The sequence below is a fragment of the Sander lucioperca genome, chromosome 23 (genome assembly GCF_008315115.2).
Source record: "Sander lucioperca isolate FBNREF2018 chromosome 23, SLUC_FBN_1.2, whole genome shotgun sequence".
NCBI classification, from domain to species: Eukaryota; Metazoa; Chordata; class Actinopteri; order Perciformes; family Percidae; genus Sander; species Sander lucioperca.
Genome location: NC_050195.1, coordinates 7467791 through 7486776, shown reverse-complemented (window position 1 = coordinate 7486776; position 18986 = coordinate 7467791). Strand labels below are relative to the sequence as shown.

Sequence of the window (18986 nt, the reverse complement as noted above, 5' to 3'; positions counted from 1 at the left end):
CACCATCCAAAGATATCCTTCTTTTCTAGGGTTTATTTTTTCAAGCATACTTTTGAATTAAATTGAAGGAAAAAAAAAATATATTCTTTTTCTGTGTTCTTTCCCCTTTAACACCTGATTAATGCAGTCTCATCCACAGTAATGATGTTATGTTTAGGAATCTCTAAGTAAAAACGCTACTATTTCCTTGTAGAGACGATGTGACCACAGGTTTCTGTGGAAATGCTTTGAAATCTGCTAGTGATAAGCAGACTCTACTACATACTGTGGTCTTTTGTCAATCTGCAAACAAGAACAAAAAACGTATTCACTGCTGCCTTTTGAATGATCTTAAGTTACAATTGGTGTATTTAGTTCCAGATGAAGCCAACTGAGATGCAACAAGGCAGGTCATTGTTGTGTCCTCTTGTCCCAACTCACAGGCACAATGTTTATAAAGGGTGGGAGGTACAGCAGCTCTAGTCCTGACCAAAGACAGCAACCAGGACTGAACATTAAGCTTCACTATGGAGGGGCCTTGAAATTTCATTTAGGCTTTTAGAATAAAGCAACCACGTCCCCAGAGCAACTTCACTACCATCTCAAAGGAACAATGGAGGATGCAGAGGATGATATAGCTGTTATCGGCATTGGATGCAATTTCCCTGGAGGTATGATACAAGCATTTTGAATTTCTGAGTGAATGTGTTTTTTCCCTAGTTGTCTTCAGGTAAATCAAAGGTATTGTGGTCTGTTTTATTTTAGGTGAGGGCTTGGACAATTTCTGGAGGGTTCTGTTGGAGGGGAAGAACTGTGCCGTAGATATTCCAGCAGAGAGATTTGACACCACTTTTTGGTATGATGCTGATGATAGTAAACCTGGAAAAACACAGACCACCAAAGCAGCTCTTATAGAAGGGTAAGCATTATCTGTTAAGATTGAGTGTTACATTTCTATTGAAAGATTTTTCAGATTATGATAGATCTGTTATTTTTATATTTCAGGTTTAATGAGTTTGATCACAAGTTTTTTGGCATTACTGAAGCAGAGGCTGAATTCATGGACCCTCAGCAGAAACTCCTTCTGCAGTGTACATACAGGACATTGGAAGATGCAGGAATCGCTATGGAAAGCATCAGTGGCAGCAGAACTGGAGTTTACATAGGTGATCGTCTATCGTTCTATGATACATTTAAAACAAGCCCAATTTCATGATACACAAATTGTGACATACTCTGCTCATAATAACGTTGCAGGTCTAATGAACAGGGATTACGAGATACTCCGAAGTAACAGTCCTGCTACGATAACCCACTACAACGGCACTGGGACGGCCATGAGTGTGGCTGCCAATAGAATATCCTTCACCTTTAATCTCACTGGCCCTTCCTTTTCCATAGACAGTGCCTGTTCTTCATCTTTGGTGGCTCTACATGTAGCCTGTCAGGCTATAAAGCAAGGTATTTAGTTCTTTTTTCCCCCTAATGGCATGCCTTAAAGCAAGCTAATCAACATTTAAATGTTACATATTTTATTTAACTCTTACGACATCTAAACTAGGAGACTGCGAGATGGCTCTGTGTGGAGGTGTCAGCTGTATAATAGAGCCAAGAGTGTTTGTAGCTCTCAGCAAGGCCAAGATGATCTCACCTGAGGGGACCAGCAAACCTTTCTCCAGCAGAGCAGATGGCTATGGTAGAGGGGAGGGCTGTGGGGTTGTTCTCCTGAAGCCTCTGAAAAACGTAAGCAAGTATTCTGTTTATTGTTCATGATAATTTCATGCCATTAATAAATTGCATACAGCAGAGATAATAAATGGTCTGCTAACCCATTACCAATATTTTACTTTCTATCTAAAGGCCATAAAAGACTGCAACAAAATATGGGGTATCGTCAGCAAAACAGCAGTCAACCAAGATGGACACTCAGTGACTCCAATCACCAAACCCTCCATGACTCAACAACAGGAGCTGTTGCAAAGAGTGTACTCAGAGTCTGACCTTGCGAATGTCCAGTACATAGAGGCACATGGGACTGGAACTCCAGTTGGAGATCCAACAGAGGCAGCAAGCATCTCAAACGTCATTGCTAAAGCCAAACCTCCTGGTTCAGAGACGCTGTGGATTGGCTCTGTGAAGGGCAACATTGGACATACAGAATCTGCAGCTGGAGTGGCTGGACTCATTAAGGTACTCTTAATGATGAAGAATGCAACCATTGTTCCCTCAGTTTTCTACTCAGAAGACAGTGCCAGTGTAGATGTAAAAACTCTGCCTATAAGCATTCCGATTAAAGCTGAAAGATGGGAGACACATTGGTCATTAGGAAGGGTGGCTGGGATCAACAGCTTTGGGTTTGGAGGCACAAATGCACATGTGATTGTAAAAGAGTACAGACAGACCACCGTACCCACTCAGACCCCAAAAGGCTGTCCAAATCTCTTTGTTATATCTGCAGCCTCTGAGAAATCACTTATCCTGTCTATTACTGACACCCACCACAGGCTTTTCAGTGATCAAACAGTTGACTTACAGGCATTGTCATACACTTCAGCATGTGGAAGGAGTCATTCCAGACACAAATATAGGAAGGCCTTTCCAACATCTTCCCTCTCAGATTTACAACATCAGCTGACATCTGCACTAAAAACAAAGGTTGGGCCAATAAGCTCTGGCATCCAGGTGGTGTTTGTGTTTTGTGGGAATGGGGTTGCCTACAGGGATATGTGCAAGCAGCTCCTGAGAGAGATTCCTGTTTTCAAAGATAAGGTCAGAGAAGTTGAGAATCTCTTTCAGAGTCATAAAAGCATCAGCATTAGTCAATGGCTTGCTGGTGAATACGATAATGAGGATTTCAGCAAAGCAAATGTTGTCCAGCCTCTTCTTTTTGCAATTCAGGTTGGCATTGTCACTCTCCTAAAGCAATGGGGTGTCAAACCTGATGCCGTGCTTGGACACTCTGTTGGTGAGGTTGCTGCCGCTCACTGTTCTGGTCTCCTGTCTCTTGAGGATGCTGTAAAAGTATTGTATCACCGCAGTAATCTTCAGAGTAAGGTCACAGGGGGGAAAATGCTTGTTGTTGGTAATGTGGCAGTAGAAAAGGTATTAAAAATCCTTCCAGAGTTTTCTGGGAAGATTTGTGTTGCAGCGTTCAACAGCCCCCAGTCCTGCACTCTGTCAGGGGACGCAGATGCCATAGACATCCTTCATCAAAGGCTGAAGATTGTGTTTACAGAGAAAAATCTCTTCCTCCATGAGTTAGATGTGCCAGCAGCATACCATAGCCATATGATGGATCCTATACTGGATGACATTGAGAAAAGTATCAATCCCTTGGATGCCAACAACATGGAGTGCAAGCTTTTTTCTACAGTGACAGGAGACAGTTATTCAGATGGTGACTTTAGAACAGGCAGTTACTGGGCAAGGAACATCAGAGAGCCTGTTTTATTTGAACAAACACTGCGTGCTGCCACCAAAGACAAGCAATCAAGGACAAATGTGGTTTTTGTGGAGATTGGACCTCGTAGGGCTCTCCAAAGGAACATACATGAGACTTTGGGAAGTAACGCCATAGTTCTTCCCTCTGTTCAGCCAGAGAAAGATTACGACACAGTCTTGTCTACCGTGGCAAAACTATTTGAATTGGGCATCAGAGTGGACTGGCATCAACTCTACAGAGGTTCTGAGACATTGCCCATAGCTCTTCCAGTCTATCAGTTTGTCAAAGCAAAGATAGAATTGAACTTTGAAGCTGTGAGAAAAGGTGGCGAATCATCTGCGTTTTCCCCACATACGCTCATATCCCAAATAAAGCAGGAAAACAAAGAGTACATGTGCAACCTCTCATTAGAGACTGCACCATATCTTTGGGAGCATAAAAACAATGGCGTTCCCATTGTGCCAGGCGCGTTCTATGTTGAACTAGCTTATGCCTCAGTGATGGCAAGTTTAAGGCCGAAGAAACCTGTTTCTCTGCTCCAGCTCAGTGTACGTTTTGAGAATCTGCTTACACTAAGCTCAAACTGTCAGCAGTTGAAGGTGACACTGGAACATGCAGAGAATGAGGCTTCATTTAAAATACAGTCTTCTGTCGCAACACATACCTCTGGCACATACAGGTGTACAGATGGCCAACCGCTGTTAGAAGAACCAACCATTTGTCTTGACATGATCTCCCAGAGGTGCAAATTGGTTATAAAGAGAAAAGAGATTTATGCAATTCTTTCTCAAGCAGGATTTGAATATGGCGCTGTCTTTAAACAGCTTGACAATGTGCATTTTGGAGATGAATTCAAGGAAGCTGTGACAGCAATTCAAGTCCCTAGTGAACTTCTAAAACACCTTCATGAGTATTTCATTCACCCTGTGTTATTGGACTATTTCTTGCAAATGACCGCTGTGGTAGCTATCGGACGGCTAACAGCCAAGCAGGGATTCCCTTCAGCTATCGGTAGTGTAGCCATTTCAGGACCACTACAAGAGGAAATGGTTATGTACTTACGGGTCACTCAGGAGACTCCAGACTTCCTTGATGTATGTGGTAGCTTTTCCACCACAAAGGGTCATGTACTGGTGGAACTTAAGGGAGTGAGGATCTCATTTTTGGGCAATTGCTCAAGTGTTCTTCAGTCACGGTTCTTTCACAATGAAATAACTGCAATTCCTGATAGGAAAGACTTGCAAAATCACAAAATAAAAGCAATAGTTTTTGAAGACAAACTTGGCATTGCTAAAGGACTTAGGCCATACATACACCCAGAGTCAGCACTTGTGGAGAGCAGAGAGCATTGGATTGCAGATCAAATTCGAAATTTAGTGTTTGACTCACTTACCAACAGTGTGGATTTGGAAAATGTTCTCTTCATTTGGGGTGTAGAGGACCTCAGTCACTTGTCATCTGAGAAGATGCTGGACTGTTTGGTGACTTGCTGTGAGTTGTTTCGCCAGATTGTTTTAGCCTTGAATGAGAGCAAACGCTCTTGCGCTGTCCGCGTTATAACCTATAGATCGGCAGAAACGATTGTGGACCATGTCAGTCCTGGTTTTGTGCTGTCTGGTATGACAAGGGCTTGTTCAGCAGAGATGGCAGGTCTCTCGTTTCAACTGATTGACCTTGCTTCTGTGACCAGCGAAGACATTCAAACACTGGTTCGTGTGATAAACACCTGCAAAAAACAAGAGGTCATGATCAACAAAGGCCAAGCATCAACAACAAGAATAGCACGGACCCCGATGGGGGACGGCGCTTTATGTCAAAGTGATATGCACTCAGTAAATGTGAGCGACTTTGTTCTACAGACAACTGATCCATACAGAATGGTTCACTTGTCTGCCATCCCCTACGACACAAATGCAAATTATGTCCAAGAGAAGTCAATTGAGATGCAGCTTACCAATGTCTGCGCTCATTCATCTGATTACTTTCCCATCACCACTTCACATTTGAACTTCGGCAAGACAATGTATTGGAACAAGCATGCGTCACAGACTCACAAGCTCCTCGCTTTAGATTTTAGTGGCATTGTCACAGCTGTTGGGAAAGATGTTTGTCATCTAAGAGTGGGAGATCATATAGCTTCATGTTACCCAGTTGCTGCCACTGCGAAGATTATAATTCCCGAAGCCGTGTGCTACAGCACAAAGAGGCTCCCGTTTCTGAAAGAGACTCCATGTGTGTCTTACTTCATACTGGCATGGGAGATCCTGCAGAGAATGCTGTCTAAGGTAAAACAACAGCCCAGAAAGCTGCTCATCATCTCATCCAACTCAGCCTCTGCTCTGATGAAGGTTTTGGCTCTGACAGCAAACAGGTCAGGCTGGAATGTTTCTTCTTTGCCACATTTCAGAGGGAAATCTCTGCATTTTGATCATAGTCATGCATTTGTTTTTCTGCCCCCGTTTGATCACTCCTGGCAGGGGATGCATGACAGCGGTACTCATGATAGACACCTTATTTTTGTATGTAGCAATCACATGTCATCCTCACTCTCAGCAAACATGTTTGCATTGAAGAGTAAACACATGCATGTACATCAACTTGATATGGCGAATGTTCTCCAGAGAGCCAATCTGCAAGTACAAAACAGGAATATCTTGGATTGGCTAATGTCATTAAGCTTTGATACAGAGTCTCTACCTTTGAAAAGGGAGATTTTTCAATTATCAAGCCTAGAAGAGCCGCAGACTGATGCAGATGCTGAGTCATACTTTACAACAAAAACAGTGCAGCAAGTTGTTCTAGATCACAGAGAATGTGACTGTCCAGTGTCTGATATCCCTTTGTTTACAAGGCCTGGGAAACTTTTTAAACAAAGCTGTGTTTATATTGTAACTGGAGGGCTCTCTGGTTTGGGACTAGAGACGGTAAAGTTCATTGCCCATAATGGTGGAGGTTGTATTGCAACACTGTCCAGAAGTACTCTGACTGATGAAATGCAGTTTGAAATGGAACTTCTCCAAAGAAGATATGAGGTGACAATCATGAATGTCCAGTGTGATGTTTCTGCGTCGATGCAGGTTGTGGACGCGATCTCAAAGATCAAACAACGCTTCTCCTTTTGTTCAATCAAAGGAGTGTTTCACAGTGCTGCAGTATTACATGATGCGTTGATCAAAAACCTCGATGAGTCCCTCTTCCGAAAGGTGCTGCAGCCCAAAGTGAGTGGGGCTCTAAACCTACACTATGCAACACTTCACAACAAACTGGATTTCTTTGTGTGCTACTCCTCCATCTCTTCATTCATTGGCAATGCCTCACAGTGTAACTACGCAGCAGCCAATTCTTTCCTCGACACATTCTGTCATTATCGGAGAAACCTTGGACTTGCTGGACAGTCCATCAACTGGGGCCCTTTAAACCTTGGCCTCTTGTTGAACAAAGACCATTTCCAAAAGTTCCTGGAGGCAAAGGGGATGATGGTAATGGATGTGTGCGATGTGCAAGAGGCACTTGAAAAGTGTCTTGTGATAAACAGACCACAACAAGTCATATGCAAGTTCAATTTCAAAAATCTGCACATTCATGTACTTTCACAAAATGCATCTCTCAGAGAGCGGCTGTCAGCTTTAGTGGAAATGGAGCTAAAAGATGAACTAAGCAATGAACCCAGGGCTCAGCATTTGTCTTCCACGCATGGAATTGTGAGATCAATTGTCAGTGACATCAGCAATGTTAGTGTAGATGAGCTGGATGATGACTCAGCTCTGTGTGCGCTGGGTATTGACTCAATGTTGGCCATGACTCTGCAGAATAAGATTTTCCAAGAGACAGGTGTGAATGTGCCTTTGGTTAGAATATTGGACCCGAACAGTACACTGGCTACTTTGTCAGCTATTGTAAAGAATAATGAATAATTTTAATGTACTGCATAAAAGAATGCTTTAAATTAAAACTAAGAAAGGGTTTTGTGAATGCATTAAAATGCTTGGAATAAATTTTAGTTTTTTTGCATGGACACTGAACTGTTTCATTGCTGTGATTTGTTTCTCTTTACAGTTGGCTTGTTTCTACAACCCTACGATAATATTTTATAGTTAGTAAGTATATATTAGAGTTTTTCTACTTACATAATGGCTTAGTCACAAATGATTGAATACAATGCCATACTGCTTCCTGATTTCTATTGTAATGTCTGTATTTATGTTGCTGACAAGTTTTTTGTAGATGATTTTTACAATAAATCACAAAATGAGATTGGAATATATAAGGCTGGTGTTATTTTATGTTTCTCTATTAATAAATCAGACTAAAACCCACAATTATTTTTTTCCTATTAGCAAGTATTGTTTGTGTAGCCAAAGCCTAATATTGCTTATGTATTCATGCCATGGAACTCCATGTTGATTATTGTAGCTTGTTTGCTTTGTCATTTGAATGGTTTAGTGTGATGTTGGGGGTAGAGTGCAACACTCCTTTTGGTCCAAGGATTTACCATGGGTGGCATAGAAAATGTTTAGCATTCAAAATTAAAATGTCTTGACTTCAAATAGATTTTTGAAGCTGTACGTATTTATTTATACATTTTGTAATATTTTTAATCATTGTAGCATCGATGATTTTTTTTTTTTGGAAGTGTGAACTAACAAAATAGCCTTTGGACCAATTTGGAGCCTCGCTTGATAATCTTTCCAGGTTAATAAAATTGTAATTGTGTGAACTGAACGAAGGAATATTTATTAATAAACAAACCTGATCAAGTGCATAGAAAACTTGGCAGCTTGTTTTACTGTATCATGAAACAGCAAAAAAACAATACTTTAAAAAAAAATGAAAACAATAACATTGGACATGAGATGACAAAATGGAAGTATGACGGTACTGGTCATTAAAAATTGCTATGATGTCAAAAAGTTACAATATTTTACATTTGATGCAATATCAAATATCTGTATTGTCAAAACTCCTCAGCCAAATCATTTCTTGATTGAAAGGAGGAATTGCTTAATTGGGATTTCAACTTTAGGTAAGCAGTGCCATAAACACTTACATCATGGAAAACTGTTATCTGTTTTCATTTAAATAGCATGTTTGTCCTTGTTGTGGCAATGTCCTTGTCCGCACATGTGATACATTAGTGAGTCAGACAGCAAAAGGCTCTTTAGTTATTATACATGCCTCCAGTTGAACATTTATGGGACATGCCAGAATACTGTATCACCTGTTTTGTTCCATAATCATCATAAAGATGATTATCAATCAGATCAAGGAGCTAGCAGTGATAACAGTTGGCCATGACCTGTTGAGAGAGATGAGTGAACGTAAAACAGGCAGATAAAAGACTGAACCCTGTGACAGAACAATTACAGACGAGCTTTAAATAATGATGAAAATCGTTGAAAGAAAATAGGAATGTACCTACATTAACTTTATTTCTCTATTTACATAAATGATTCACTATTGAAAATCATCCTTTATCAACAATAATTGTCTATTTAATTGAAATGCTGACTGTCATCATGAACATATTACTAAACAGAATGAGTAAAACTGTGATACAAAACATCCATTCAAAATTGGGCATGTCTCCAAAAAAAAGTGAGTAAAATAACATGCTGTGTGGTTTTAAAAATGTAAAACTAAAATACCAGAAGGAACCAAAACAATATCCAGGGCCAAACATTTACAAAAAAGACAAAATAGGCAAAATACATTTTGAACAGGTGGCATTAAGACAAGAATGCTGTCGCATTGCAATGGCCATCATGAGCCTTCTATTGAATCCAATAAAAACCTTTTTAATTAGTATCATGATGTTCTGATAACTGTTGTTTACATTTCTGTATCTGCAGTTGTCATTTTTACAATCTGGTAGAAACAACAACAGTGCTTTCAACAGGAAGAGACTCTTGGTTATCACTGGAACTTTCACCTTCTTCACTCAGTATAGCTACTACTGTTGATAGTGTAGCATTGGGATCCAATAATTTCACCAAAGGCACGTTCACACCTCTCTCCTGAAAGATGAGATTCTGCAGAGTCATGGCCTGCATGGAGTCAATGCCTAAGGATAAAAGAGGTGATTCATCCTTCAGCTCACTTTTATCCATGCCAATGGTCTCACAAAGCAGAGAGACAACATATTCTTTTGGTGAGACGGATTCAGCTTGTTTATTTTGAGAGACTGTCTCTTTTGATTTTTGGAAAGCCTCCTCTACCAATGCGGACAGGCGCATGGTCAAGGCTGCATTTTGAGAGAGGATGTTGTACCTGATATTTCTGAAGTGAAACCTGCAAACAGCCTGTTGGGGTCGATTGAGCACAAGGCATTGCTCCAGACTTTTATGAATCTCAGCCACATCCAACACCATCATTCCCTTTGCCTCCAGAAACCGCTGGAAATGTTCCTTGTTAAAAAGGAGACCGAGGTTTAGAGCTCCCCAGTTGATAGACTGTCCAGGCAACCTAAGTTTGCGCCGGTACTGACAGAACATGTCGAGGAATGAGTTGGCCGCTGCATAGTTTGTTTGTGATGCGTTTCCCAGAAAAGCTGAGATTGAAGAGTAACACACAAAGTAATCCAACTGACAGTGTTGTGTTGCATGGTGCAAATTCAGTGCACCATTTACTTTGGGTTTTAGAACCTTCTCATAAAGAGATCTGTTAAGGGTCTCAATCAGCCCATCATGTAAGACAACTGCACTGTGAAACACTCCTCTGATTGGACAACCAGGGAATTTCTGGCAGATGACACTGATAACCTTGTGCACGTACTCAGACACAGATATGTCACACTCCATGGTAGTGATGCAGTTTCCACACTGTTTCTCCACATTGTGTATCTCTTGCTGCACATCTGGTGTGGGCTTGCTCCTGGAGAGTATGACAATGTACTCACCTCCTCTTTGTGAGATGAACTTTACAGTTTCAAATCCCAGACCAGAAAGACCACCTACCACTATGTACACTGCTCTCTTTCGGAAAAGCTGTTTTTTTGTTGGCAGAAATGGAATGTCAGACATTGTACTGCTGCCACCTTTATCCAGAGCCACAACAGCCAGCTTCCTTGAGTTAAAGTATGATTTTAGTGTCTCTGAATCTGGGCTGCTTTCAGATTTTACATTCTGAAAGGTAAAGCTTTCAAGAACAAATTTCCTGCTCAAGTTCAAGGATTTTAGCCAGTGATAAATGTATGGCCCTTGTGCACTCAAGGACCCCTTTTGCAAAATGACTGGCATCTTAATTGTCTGCACATGAACACTTTCCTTTACACTTTGGAACATATCCTGAGCAAGCAAACACTGCATCTGAGATTCACAGATGAAGACAACATGTTGGACACCTGGAAAATTGCAAATTTTAGCAATCAGAGATTCATCAAATGGAGGAAGGACGACAAATACATCCATTTGATTGACATCTACAAAACAGCCATTGTACTGTGTGCCAACAATCACATTCCAACCTGACTTGTAAGAAGTGAGTGCCAAGACTTTTATCAGAGCAGAATCAGGCAGAGAGGATATGATTCCTAGATTATGTTTGGCTCTAGGCAAGGCTCGATGCAGGATCTCCCATGCTAGCACAAAGTAGGATACACAGGGTGCTTTTTGAAGGAATGGGAACCGCTTGGTGCTGTAGCATACATCCTCTGGAACTCTGACCTTGCTGCCTGCCACCACGGGGTAACAGGAAGCAACGTGGTCTCCCACTTTTAATTTCCTGACATCTTTTCCGACTGCTGTAATTGTACCACTGAAATCAAGAGCCAGTAGCTTGTGTTTCTGTGATGAATGTTTGTTCCAGTACAGTGTCTGGCCAAATTTCAGATGTGAAGCACTGACAGGGAAGTAATCAGATGAATGAACACATATCTTAGTGGGCCGAATTTCAACTGATGTATCCCTGATTGGCTGGGCCTCCTCCTCAAAGTGAATGGCACTCAGTTGAGTCATCTTGTGTGCCTCAGCTGTCTGAATGATGCAGGGCTCAGACAATGTAGAGGAAAAACGGCCCTCTGAACGGTCATTGAGCTCAGGTGGAGTGCGGACAATGGAAGGTTTAAGAATCAGACCATCTTTTACCACCAACTCTGGGTACTTGCTGCAAGGATGCGACCTTAGGACCTCAGACAGAGCTGCAATGTCCTTAGCAGAGATAGTGCTTATATCAATCAGCTGAAATGAAAGATCTGGTATCTCTGCAGCAAAGGATCTTGTCATGCCAGCGAGAGCAAAACCTGCACTTATGTGGTCTATTGTGATGTCAGAAGAACAGTAGGTGACTGCTCTGATTGAGTTTGGGAAGGAAATTCGCTTTAGCTCAAGGACTATTTGGCGGAAAGTCTCACAGCAGCTCGCACAATTCTGCAGAACAACATCAGCTGCCAGTGAAGTGAGGTCTGCATTGCCCCACAAAAATAAGACCTCATCAAAGTTTTTCTCAATATCTGTTATATTGAGATTTGCCAAGAGAGAAGGAAACCCATTGCTCAATATATCTTTTGCATGTGTGAATGAAACATATCTAGACCTAGAGTCCAAATATTGTTCCAGGCCTTTAGAGATCCCTATACAGTCACAGAAGACTAAGGCCTTAGGAGGAGTAACAGGTGTGACACCTTCAGGGATGACACTAAAGGCATTATGGTAGAAATACTCCTCAACCACATGCGAGCGACTGCCAAGGTACTTAATTATCACATGCTTAACCTCAACCAACACTCTTCCTTCTTTATCTGCAAAGCAGCCACAAATCTCAAAATGATCAACGCCCACATCAATTGCTCTCAGATAGACAATCATCTCATCTTGCAAAGGTTCAAACACTGTCAAACTTCCTATTTTGGCAGGAAATCCTGGTCTACCAGCAAAAATGTGCTCTACTGTAACTGGGAGAAGCTGCATCAGAAAATCCAGCACAACAGGATGAATGCAGTAGTCATGCAACTGAGACTGCAGTTCTTCTGGAACCGTGACATTTGCAAAAGCCTCCTTGAGATCTTCTCCATAGTGCACATCTGCCTTATTCTGGAAGACATCTCCATACTGAAAGCCTCCTTGAGAGAGATACCCATAGAACTCCTGAAAGCTCACTACGGATTTGCATCTTTTGTAGATGGAGCTTAGTGAAATGCACTGCTCCTCAATCAGCCTCACTTTCTTTGAAACCACTGTGCCTGATGCATACATTGCAGATGTTGACAGTACCATGAACCTAGTTTCTTTCTCTGTTTGTTCAAATTGAACCTTCATTTCAGGTGAATTCTTGGTTAAAACAAATGGACTGTGAAAACTGACACTGAGCTGCAGGGAGCTGAGCGGTACTTTTGGTTTGGCACTGGCCATGAATGCAGCTAAACCCAGCTCAGCATAGAAGGCACCAGGGATGATGGGTATGCCGTTGTGCTTGTGCTCTTTCAGGTAGTAAGAAGAGTCAGACATCAGATTACAGCTGAAAATGTTGCTTTCACTTCCTGTCTGACAGAGCACCGGATGATTACTCACTGTATTTTTCTGTGCTGCTCCAATGATAACATCTCTGTCTGAGCAATCAAACTGGTATTTCGGAATAGGCAGTGGCATTGTCTCATATCCTCTATAGAAGGTGTTCCAATTTACATGGACACCCAGTTCGAACAGCTTAGACACAACGGACATCATCGTTTCATGATCTTTCTCTGGCTGCACCGAGGCAAGAACAGCTGTGTCATTACCCAGAGATTCCATGATGTTTCTCTGTAGTGCCCTTCTTGGCCCTATCTCCACAAACACAGTATTTTTCTTTCCTTTAGTTGCTGACCTCACTGCCTGCTCAAAAGCTACTGGCTCACGTATATTTCTAGCCCAGTATTCCCCTGTGCAGAAATCACCCTGCTGGACTTCCTTGCCCGTCACTGTTGAGAACAACTCTGTGTCAAGACCATTCACCTGTAAAGAGCCAATTGTCTCCTCAATTTCTGTCAGAATTGTGTCCATCATGTGGCTGTGGTAAGCAGCAGGGACATCCAGGACACGAAGGAACAGATTCTGACTGTTGGCTGAGGTGCTTAGCTCCTTATAAAGGCTCTCAATTGTATCTGCATCACCTGACAGGGTGCAGGACCGCGGGCTGTTGAAAGCAGCAAGGCAAATTCTACCAGAGTAACAAGGGAGAAGAGCCGTTACCTCTGAAACAGCCATGTTGCTGATTACAAGCATCTTCCCCCCAGTGACTTTGTTCTGGAGAGTGCTGCGGAAATAAATGACTTTTACGGCATCCTCAAGAGTCAAGAGGCCAGAACAGTGAGCGGCTGGAACCTCGCCAATGGAGTGTCCAAGCATTGCATCTGGCTTGACACCCCAGTGTCTGAGTAGGGTGGTAATGCCAACTTGGATAGCAAAGAGGAGTGGTTGGACAACATGTGGGTCATTGAAGTCACTACCCTCAAACTCACTCTCAAGTGTGTCCAAGATGTTCAGCATACTCAGTCTTTGGAAAAGTTCCGTAATCTCTTTGATCTTATCCCTGAATACAGGCTCATGTTTTAGTAGCTGTTTGCACATGCCATGGAAAGTGACGCCATTTCCGCAAAAAACAAACACTAACCTTGGATCTGAGTAAGATGGGCGAATATTTTTGCCTACAGTGGCATTTAACTTCTCTTTAAGATCGACTACAGATGAAACAACGATAGCTTTTCTGTATTTATGCTTTAGATGGCTCCTCCTACAAGCTGACGTGTACAGCAGAGAATCTAAATCAACTTTGCTGTCTGCTTCTAGCTGTTTAATGGTGTGTTCCATCATCAGAGTAAGAGATTTTGGTGAATTTGCAGACATGATAAAATACTTTGCCTGTTTCCCATCATGCTTTTTCTCAATGTGTGACTGTTTGTACTGTTTGACAATGACGTGTGCATTTGTACCCCCAAAGCCAAAGTTGTTAACTCCTGCAATTCTTGCATGGGAGGCTTCCCACTTTTCTGCTTCCTTAGGAACTTTAATGTTCAGGGCTTTGGCATCTACACTGGCAGTCTCCTCAGAGTAGAAAACTGAGGGAACAATGGTCTCATGCTTCATCATTAGGAGAACCTTAATAAGTCCGGCCACTCCAGCAGCAGATTCTGTATGTCCAATGTTGCTCTTTACTGAGCCAATCCGCAGTGTCTCTGAACCAGTAGGTTTTGCTTTAGTAATGACATTTGAGATGCTTGCTGCCTCTGTTAGGTCTCCAATTGGGGTTCCAGTCCCATGTGCCTCTATGTACTGGACATTTGCAATGTCAGACTCTGAGTAGACTCTTTGCAACAACTTCTGTTGTTGTGTCATGGAGGGTTTGGTGATTGGAGTCACTGAGTGTCCATCTTGGTTGGCCGCTGTTTTGCTGATGATACCCCAGATATGGTCATGATCTTGTATAGCCTGTAAAGCAACAATAAGACTAAAATGAAACAAGAACAAGAGTATAATGTTTTTTTAACATTGTAAAGTATGTCATATTGATATGCAATTACATGGGTACTGAATATTATGTTATTTTGTGAGTGGAGAGAAACAGGGCTAACAGGAACTAGGATGTTGCTGACTAATACAACATGTTTGGGTACTGTTGGTCAATCAGTTATTCATTAATGTTGCTCTAATATGTGATATGGTTGCTTGTTGATAAAAGGAAAAACAAATTGCTGCACTTTTATTACTCTGCATATTCTGACCTTTTTCAGAGGCTTCAGGAGAACAACCCCACAGCCCTCCCCTCTACCATAGCCATCTGCTCTGCTGGAGAAAGGTTTGCTGGTCCCCTCAGGTGAGATCATCTTGGCCTTGCTGAGAGCTACAAACACTCTTGGCTCTATGATGCAGTTGACTCCACCACAAACAGCCATGTCACAATCGCCTGATAAAAATAAAACACATTTCATTATATCACACAATAATATTATAATATATCCTTGTAATTAGAACCACAAGCCTATGGCATTACTTTCTTTTAGAGTTAGAGGCTGCTCTTAAAAGTGTCATGGTCTTTAGTTATAGATACTGTACAGACCTTGTTTAATGGATTGACAGGCGAGATGAAGAGCCACAAGAGATGATGAGCAGGCACAGTCTATGGACAGTGAGGGCCCAGTGAAGTTAAAGATGTAGGAGACTCTGTTTGATGCAATACTCATGGCAAGCCCTGTGCCAGTCCAGTGGTTGATCACACTTGGGTGCACGTGTGCAGCATTTGTCTCATAATCTCTGTTCATTAGGCCTATAATAAAACAATTGTTATCACATGAAGATTATTAAGATAGTAGGATAATTCAAAGAACAGAAGTAAAAATCTGATGGAAATATTACACAAAACAACTTTTTTTTAAAGACACTCACTGGCACCATGTTTTTACTGACATACCAATAAACACTCCTGTACTGGTCCCACTGGCAGTCTCCATGGGAATTCCAGCATTCTCCAACGCCCTGTAGACGCACTGAAGGAGCTGTTTTTGTTGAGGGTCCATTTGTTCCACTTCACTGTCACTGATGCCGAAAAACTTGTGGTCAAATTCATTGAACCTAAAAAGATTTAAAAACTATTAAATCAAATGTAGTGACTGAGAAATAGATTATTTTAATAATTGAATTCCCTAAAGTGAAATTACCCAGTGATGACGATAGTATGAGAAAGTCACAAGTGCTCTGCAGCATAACTCAGTGGGATGCTGGTTATCCACAGGCAATGCGAGAGGATTAAGAAATGAAGAAGAGGCTTTCTGTACAACACTTGGTTTGTTTAAAGGTGCACTATGAGTTCCTGCATGGTTTCAGCGCAATTTCATTTTTGTCTCAAATGGTAGGCATCTCTCCTTGATCCACTAGCTGCCTGCCCCCAGAATACACTGTGGAACAAGCTCGGTCTTGGGAGACAACACAGGACTCGTAAACGTCAAACAAACACTAGGGGCACAGGTTGTGCACCAAAATACAACAAACCACTTCAGCCAATCACAGACAAGATGGTTGGAGGAGGGGGTGGGGGTTAGTGACAGTTAGTGAGTTAGTCATGACAGTTACGGAAACATGGGGGGAGGGGCGAGCTTGCTCTGTTTTATTTGGAATTTACTTGGAACGTCAACAGAAGTGACCATGCAGGAACTCATAGTGCACCTTTAAGTAAATACCAAAGTTTAAGTTGGTCCAGGGTCCCTTCTTCATTTTTGATAATCCAAAATCCCTTATTTCACAAGTTGCCACTGTCTTTCTATGTGCCGATATTTATCATTGTCATTTTTAGTGATCATGTGTTAGCTTTAAAGACCATATATTGAAGAGAAGATGACAGCAAACTCTGGAAAACCAATGTTTCGACCACACTTTTTTTCAAGGCAAGGCAATACAAGTTCCATCTCACACCTGGTGGTAATCCACAAGCAGTGACATAATCAACAAGTTACGTAAGGGTACACCTGATTTCTTCACAGTCACTAAACATTAGACTACTTAAGCGAATACACCAACATTTCTATCCATATGTATTTTCTGATACAAAGAGATGCACCATAAAGATTTTTTGAGTACGTCCCACAAATGTTCAGACGTCTCAATAACCCAGTTTGAAAAAGGACAATCTAAAAGTAAGAGCTACAAAGAAATGCACACACCTGTTGTCATTTACTCATTACAAAATATTTTCTATCATTTTAATCATTTTATCAACAGGGAAAAAGACAAGTCTATAAGACTATATACACACACTTAGATTTATTTGCAAAACACATAAGTGGGTCTATCTAAATAGGTTATATAATAATGTTTAAAGACCATACCCGTCGATGAGAGCAGCCTTGGCCGTGCGGGATTTACCCGCTTTGTTTTCATCAGGATCATACCAGCTGGCCAAGTCAAATCTCTCTTTGGGAATTGGCACAGAGCAGTTTCTCCCATCCACCAAGACCTTCCAGAAATTGTCAAGCCCTTCTCCTGTTTGGAAAGATATATATACAACTTAAAAGTTTAATGGTAGGAGTGGTACTATAAATTGTATCACAAGATAAATGCCCACTGTTAATTGCATGATTCTCAAAGAAAACAAAAATTAAGTTCCCAAATTCAAATGGCTTACCCCCTGGAAAATTGCATCCGATGCCTACCACAGCGATACCGTCTTCAGCTTCTTCCATTCTGAGCAAACATCACTAAGAAAGAAAATCAAACATCTTTATTGCACCATCAAGTCAACATCACTCTTTCCTCCAGGCAACATCACATCCAGAAACAAATGTATTCAGCATTCTTTAAAAACTGTGTAAATAGTCCAGTTTTGTCATGCACCGGTGCATCCTTACATCCATTCCGTTTGCCTTTTCCCTGTGATGTTATCAGTGCCTTACGCTTGATTCTTATAGCCAGCTTCTTTTCTTTATGAAACATTAATGATTAATTGTATACGTGGCCATGGAGATGAAGGACTTCAGTGCACACATTTATGGTGCCTTGCAAATGATTGGACCAAATTTAATAGTAGTAGTAGTAGTCACTGTTATCAAACAATGGGGTTGACTTCAGGTCTCGTTTCATTGAAGCTTATCACAGTTCTACTATAACTAACAATCAACCAATCAGGTTTTAAAATATTGGGTATGGGTACTTTGCATTTAACTTAAGTCATCTAAAATTAGAGTGTGGCCTTAACTTACCTTCTATTAGCGTTATGATTAGATATGTTGAGTTCAAGGGAGATGCATTGAAACCAACTCTATTCTTTCTTTCCTTTTTTCCCCACACAATGCAAGCATGTCCATAAATAACAGTGTATGAAGTTACCTTTGGACACATTATGCAATGAATAATTAATCAAAATATTATAGAAACAAACAAAGACTACTTATTCACAGAGAAATAGAGAAATTAAGTTTTCACAAACACTGCATGTTAAAGAATTTTTAATGTACTCAAAGGTACCGTGTTTACTTTTATTTCTGTCGTGGTTTCTTTTAACTATTTGGGTCATATCGGTGTTTTCACTAAAACCAATCTAACAACCTCACATTCTATGACAAGAGTAAGTTTTTGGTTTGATAATTTGAGTTTCATATGACGCTGTATGCAGCAGAATCATGGGCAGTTTTTCCTGATGGTCATCTTAGTTGCAGTTAACTTTGCAAATCCCCAATCCAGTCATGTACATATTTAGCGGTTATCTTTTATGTATTGCCCTTATTGATCTACTGCAGGCACATAAGAGATCATACGGTGGTATCACATTTATTATCTGTGGTTGTCTTTATTACTCTCGTCAGGGTCTGTGCCAACAAAATCTTTGTTGTAGCAGTATAAAATGACTAAGTGCTTTAGCGTAATATCAATATCAACAGTTTTTGATTTAATTTAAATGCCTGTAAAGTCACTTTCTTTCTTTCTTTCCGAATGAGGGAACACAATGGTCATTGAGCCTATGGCCCATTAATAAAAGTGTTACATGTTGCATGTTGTGGTGCCGATTGCTCGCCTTTTCCAATGTAAATAAGTCCAAAAATGTGTTTCTTTGAATACAATTAATTAAAATATGAAGCATGTGCAAGTAGGAACAAAGACAAAAAGGA

At 41.1% G+C, this 18986-nt stretch overlaps 2 protein-coding genes across 2 annotated transcripts; one reads left to right on the top strand and one right to left on the bottom strand.

The window, feature by feature from the left end:
* Window positions 1-532: 532 nt before the first annotated feature.
* Window positions 533-7424, top strand: pks1 (polyketide synthase 1). The gene is made up of 6 exons (XM_031297773.2): window positions 533-650; window positions 745-898; window positions 985-1145; window positions 1237-1440; window positions 1541-1722; window positions 1840-7424. The coding sequence occupies exons 1-6, from the start codon at window positions 593-595 to the stop codon at window positions 7333-7335; spliced, it is 6255 nt and encodes a 2084-aa protein (XP_031153633.1). The 5' UTR covers window positions 533-592; the 3' UTR covers window positions 7336-7424.
* Window positions 7425-8764: 1340 nt separating this feature from the next.
* Window positions 8765-17573, bottom strand: LOC116048582 (phthiocerol synthesis polyketide synthase type I PpsD-like). Its single transcript, XM_031297749.2, has 6 exons — window positions 17507-17573; window positions 17211-17364; window positions 15800-15960; window positions 15449-15655; window positions 15114-15295; window positions 8765-14820 (listed from the first exon to the last, which is right to left on the bottom strand). The coding sequence occupies exons 1-6, from the start codon at window positions 17562-17564 to the stop codon at window positions 9280-9282; spliced, it is 6303 nt and encodes a 2100-aa protein (XP_031153609.1). The 5' UTR covers window positions 17565-17573; the 3' UTR covers window positions 8765-9279.
* Window positions 17574-18986: the final 1413 nt, after the last annotated feature.

Excerpts from the sequence above, each read along its gene's own strand:
- LOC116048582 (XM_031297749.2), bottom strand. The coding sequence starts at position 17,564 with ATGGAAGAAGCTGAAGACGGTATCGCTGTGGTAGGCATCGGATGCAAT. Across the intron at positions 17,365-17,506 it reads CGGATGCAATTTTCCAGGGG|GAGAAGGGCTTGACAATTTC; the intron begins GTAAGCCATTTG and ends CTTTCCAAACAG. Across the intron at positions 15,296-15,448 it reads CTGTCAATCCATTAAACAAG|GCGATTGTGACATGGCTGTT; the intron begins GTCTGTACAGTA and ends TATTTTTATCAG.
- pks1 (XM_031297773.2), top strand. The coding sequence starts at position 593 with ATGGAGGATGCAGAGGATGATATAGCTGTTATCGGCATTGGATGCAAT. Across the intron at positions 1,146-1,236 it reads CAGAACTGGAGTTTACATAG|GTCTAATGAACAGGGATTAC; the intron begins GTGATCGTCTAT and ends ATAACGTTGCAG. Across the intron at positions 1,441-1,540 it reads CTGTCAGGCTATAAAGCAAG|GAGACTGCGAGATGGCTCTG; the intron begins GTATTTAGTTCT and ends CATCTAAACTAG.